Raw genomic sequence first — 4,920 nt, 5'->3', positions numbered from 1 at the left:
CCATCCATCCATCCATCCATCCATCCATCCATCCACCCATCCATCCATCCATCCACTCATCCATCTCCATCCATCCATCCAACAGTTGTCTGTCTAGCTATCTCTCTTCTATCAAGTATTTATGTCCAACAGATGTCTTCATGATTATCTACATTGGGGAACAGAATGAAAAATACCACAGGTTTCAACCTCGGCACAGAAATCTTCTCCTGCAGAATCTCATTCCTCCACTTGTTAAAAGATACCCTAAGACAGGAAAAATGCTCCTGATTTTAAATTCTGCGCTTCTCAATCAATTTATGTCATCTCCTTCTTTCCTTAACCAAGCTGACTGGCAAATATAATCCCAAAATATTACTCTCAAGTGCCTTTCATTTTTTTAATGCATTCTTTCTCTTTTAAATAACCCTCTGGCCTGTGGGATCAGATATTTTTATTCTAAAAACAGAGGGAAAGTATGGGAGTGTCTGAAAATGATACCAATATGCTGAGAAATAGCCCAGTGACTCTCACAAAAGGAATGGATGGGCAGGGCATGTATGAGATTTTCCTGAAGAAGACAGATCTTTTCTTCCTATTATGCTAATAAAACAAGCAGATTCCCCTTGTATTTACAGACTGGTTTCCATCATTAACACATGTTGGCGTTGGGGGAGGGGTTCATTTCCATGTTTTGCATCATGGTCCCAGAAGGAAAGGTGGAGATCATCCAAAGGCCTTATGAGAAGAGGGGAAACTGAGGCTGGAGGTATTACTGATGGCACAGATACTCAGAAGCAGGGTTGAGGCCACAGACCCAGTCCTGGGGCTCCCTTTTTTGTCCTCACCTCCTGTTCCCCCGACCCTTGGTGACCACACATTCATTACACACCTCTCGGGTTCTCGACTTCCCTTTCTTACGAGGCAAGATATGAAACACAGACCCGGTGTGTCCCACATGAGCGACTGGAGTGACTGCAAACAAGGGTGTCTGACATTTTCTAGGGTATCTAGGCACAGCAGATCCCCTGGTTCCTGGAGAGAATTCTATGGGACATACTTACTCGTGAAGAATGGCTTATGTGCTAGAGGAGTCGGAATGATTTATAGCAAATCTCCAAAGGATGAAGGCACGGATGCCTTAGAGCATGTGCAGTCAACTCCCCTTGAAAGCCAAGATGGGGTGTAGATTTCCCTAAACCGGGTGGTTCTTACGTCTTCTACCTGTCAGCCTTGATGGCTTGCTTGGGCAAAACTGTTAAAGGGATGTGCCCTGCTCGTGTTGGGGTGGGTGGACGTGCCGTGGAGACAACATTTTGAAGACCACGGAAGTGTAGTAGGTTTGGGCAGAAAGCCCACATTCCTCATAGACTGATTGCAAGGGGCATGGACCCTACATGGGTAAGGGGCACCCTGCAACCCATGGGGCCAGCTGGCTCAATGTCTTCATCAGTGAGTCAATGCACTAAATTAAGAGAACATCTTTGCCGCCTTTAGGATGCCCGGAAACACCCTCCTTGCACTCGGCCTATATTTTAGTTGGAAGGAGAAACACTGGACATGAACAACAACAACAAAAAAAATCATGGGTGCTGCCCCCTAGCGGTGGTATTGGGTATGCAATCCCAGTTTCTCCATTAATTTCTTGGCTTAAGTTTTCTTAACCTAAAGCCGCAGGCTGGCTGCAGGAGGTCCTGAGGGGTTAGGAATTCGTCTTAGGAATCTTGGGGGACACGATTCAGTCCATTACACAGAGTGATGGCTGAGAGAGGGCAAGGCGTGCTCTTGGGCTGTGAAAATATTGTAAAATGCATCGTGGTGACTTCTCGGAAGCTACCAGAAGCGAATGGATTGTCCAGTTTCGTTGGGGGAATGGTCTAGCCCAACAGGTATAACTGGGCAGGCTCAGCGTGGGGGGAGGAAGGTCCCTGCCTACACAGGGCAGTGTCTGCTGCTGTTGGAAAGGCTGTAACCAAATGGGGTGGGCCTGGGTCTGTGCCGGGAAGTCCCAATGTGGACTGCTAACGCCAAGGCAGATCGTGTGATGCTGCCCTGGTGGTCTTTCTAAAAGAAACAGAATGAGGTGCTTCTTGTCTCCTGTTGCACAGATCACGCAAACACCATCATACCCATGTTTGCCAGGAGGCAAGACGCGGGAGCCTGCGTACTGTGAATAAGGAGGTCCACTGAGGTCCGCTGAGGTCCCCACAGTGAGTGAGTAGCAGCCTCAGGGGCACAGCTGTCCTATCCTAATCCCCGGTATCTGTGAATAGGACCTGACTTGTAAACGGGTCTTTACAGGTGTCATTAGTTAAGGATCGAGGGATGAGCTCATCCTGGATCAGGGTGGCCCTAAAGCCAATGACAGGTGTCCTTGTAAGAGACAAAAGACGAGACACAGACACAGAGGAGAAGCCACAGGAAGACGAAGGCAGAGATGGGAGGGATGTGGCCATCAGCGTAGGGACGCCTGGAGTTCCAGAAGCTGGAAGAGTCAGGAAGGACCCTGTCCTGGTGCCTCTGGAGGGGGCTCGGCCCTGCCCCACCTGGATCTCAGACTTCTGGTCTCCAGGACTGGGAAGAGAAGAAATTCCTGCGTCTCAAGTTACTTCATTTGTGGTCTTTTGTTCAGGCAGCACTAAGAAAGGAAGGAATACACCCATCCACCCGAGTGCCATGGTGTTTGAACATTTCAGTTTAAGACCCAGCTTCCCCATCAAAAAATAATTTCTTGGGGGTTCACGTCTGATGCGCTGAGGGCTTTCCCACTACAGGCAGATTTCAAAGACATCATGAACCATATGCGCGCTCTCTCTCTCTCTCTCTCTCTCTCTCTCACACACACACACACACACACACACACAGGACCCCTAGGACCACCAGCATCACCAGCACGTTATACCTGAGCGTACGGTTCCCATAGCATCCAAGATCCCCAATGCCAAGATCGTCTGCCATTATCAGTAGAATATTGGGTTGAAGGGCATTTGCGGCTTTTAACTCGGACGTCCTCAGGAGCAAACACACAAGGAGCAGACCCCACAAAAAGTCCCTGGAGAGACAACCAACAAGGCCCAAATTAACATCCAGGATTTGTAATGTTCAGTGGGTATTTCCAAGCGGCTTGCTGGGAAGGCACGTGCGTTTGCCCTAAATCAGGATTCACCTCCTCCCAAACCCGTTGGTCCTTAATTCTGCTACTTCCGTGGGGCGCTCCTTAAAGGGCTGAGCGCTTGTCTTCCAGGGCGCGCTTTCATGCCTTTCCCGGTGCAAAGTCGGCCAAAGCGCGCCTTCCGTCCCCGGAGCCACCCCACAGGAGGTAGGCAGACCCAGAGGGTCGGAGCAGCGGGGCACAGGCATTTTAAAAGGAAGAATGTGGGATTCGGGGCACCCCGGCCACGACAGGGAGACAAGGCACTGCTGGTGGGACCCAGTAGAGACAACACGGTCATGGAGAGAGCGTGGCCAGCAAGGCCCCCGCGGGGCGCGCTAGGGACCGCGCGGGAAAGGGATTTGGGGCGTCCCGGACGCGGATGTCCTAACCGGGGGGGACGCAGGGCCTGGGGCGCCCAGGTCCTCATTCCAGGCTGTCAACTAGAGCGTGCCTCGGGGCCGCCAGTGCTGTCCTGTCCCCTGATTGCGTCCCGGTGCTCCAGCAGTCCGGAGCAGGGGGGCAGGGAAGGTCTCAGCCTCACAGGGCGGAGGCGGAGCGTCCGGAGGGTGGTGGCGAGGGGGAGGAGGGGGCACGGCCGCGCTCCGGCGAGGGGGTCTTGGGGAACTGGGCAAGTCTTAGGGCTGGGGGCCAGGGCTCCGTTCCGGATGTGGGGGTGGGCAAGGCTCCGCTTGGGCTGGGGGGGCCGGGCCGGGGGCCGGAGGCCGGAGCGGGGCGGGGCAGTGTCAGAAGGAGGAAGCCGCGCGCTTTGGGAGGCGGGGAACCGGGTGCTGAACCCGACATGTCTCAGAGTGGGGGAGGGTGCGGCCGGGCTGGGATTGGGGGGGACGGAACAAAGCGGGGATGCGGGGCAGGAAAGGAGCAAGGGTGCGGTTGAGGGAACGTCGCGGTGCTGTTAGGGTGCGGAACCAAGGGGGGGTCCCTGCGTGTCCTAGGGAGTGGGGATTGGGGACACGGCCACACTCCGGGGGGTAGGCGGCAGGGAGCGGAAGGGGGCGTGTGCTGGACCGAGGGTGCACGCGGCAGCGCTCAGGGGGAAGAGGGTGTTTTGGGGGCCTGGTGCTGGCGCTGCTGGAGGAGGGGGTACTCGGGATCAAGGGAGCGCGTCCTACGCAGTGGGGGATGGGAACCAGGCCTCGGTCTGCCGGGGCGTGGCCTCCGAGCACCAGCCCAGCGGTTCCCCTTCCTGTCGCCGGCCCTCCCTCCCTCTCCTCCGTCCAGCCTCCCCTCTCCTCCCGTCCAGCTCCAGCTCTCCGCCCCCGCGTCCCTGTGACTGCGAGGACGTCGAGCTGCATTTTGGTGACTCCAAGGCGCACACACCTCCCGCCCGTCCCGGAGGCCACTGTCACCCAGTGTGCGCCTCCCCCAGCCCTCATGCCCGTCCCGAGTGGGGGCCGCGCCCTCGGGCCCCGCGCACCTGGTAACGGGCGCGGTGCATCCCGTCGGAGCCCTGGGAGCCATGGCGGCGCGCGGGCGGGGCGCACAGGACCTTGGCCCCAGCGCGCGGAGCCCGGACCCGCCCACGCAGCGGAGGCCTCCAGGCAGTAGGGCCCCGTCCCGCCCTAATCCGGTTAATCTCCTGTCGCCCAGGGCCTTCCGGGAATTGATCTTGGAAACCGGTTTTCCCGAGTCTCCGGGTGGCCTCCGGGCGGGCACTCCCGGGAGAGGATGTGGAACCCGGGCTGGATCTGGGCTCGGGGAACCCCAGCAGTTTCCAGCAAGGTCTGGAAAGTTCTGGGGACTGCTCCCGTGCGGTCAGGCAGCCTGGA

General features: G+C 56.4%; 1 protein-coding gene across 2 annotated transcripts in view; it reads right to left on the bottom strand.

The window, feature by feature from the left end:
- The window catches only part of LOC111157139 (arylsulfatase D), a 20,189-nt gene extending 15,577 nt beyond the window's left edge, over positions 1 to 4,612 (bottom strand). For both annotated transcript variants that reach the window (XM_022518391.1, XM_022518392.1), the window contains exons 1-2: positions 4,569 to 4,612; positions 2,882 to 3,031 (exon numbers count right to left, since the gene is read on the bottom strand). In XM_022518391.1, the coding sequence (XP_022374099.1) occupies positions 2,882 to 3,031; positions 4,569 to 4,612 (194 nt within the window). The remainder of the gene's footprint in view (positions 1 to 2,881; positions 3,032 to 4,568) is intronic.
- Between the last annotated feature and the right edge of the window lie 308 nt (positions 4,613 to 4,920).

The sequence above is a fragment of the Enhydra lutris genome, unplaced genomic scaffold, assembly GCF_002288905.1.
Source record: "Enhydra lutris kenyoni isolate GAN:26980312 unplaced genomic scaffold, ASM228890v2 scaffoldscaffold52, whole genome shotgun sequence".
NCBI lineage: Eukaryota > Metazoa > Chordata > Mammalia > Carnivora > Mustelidae > Enhydra > Enhydra lutris.
The sequence above is the reverse complement of the archived record's forward strand: the minus strand, read 5'-3'. Positions and strand labels throughout refer to the sequence as shown.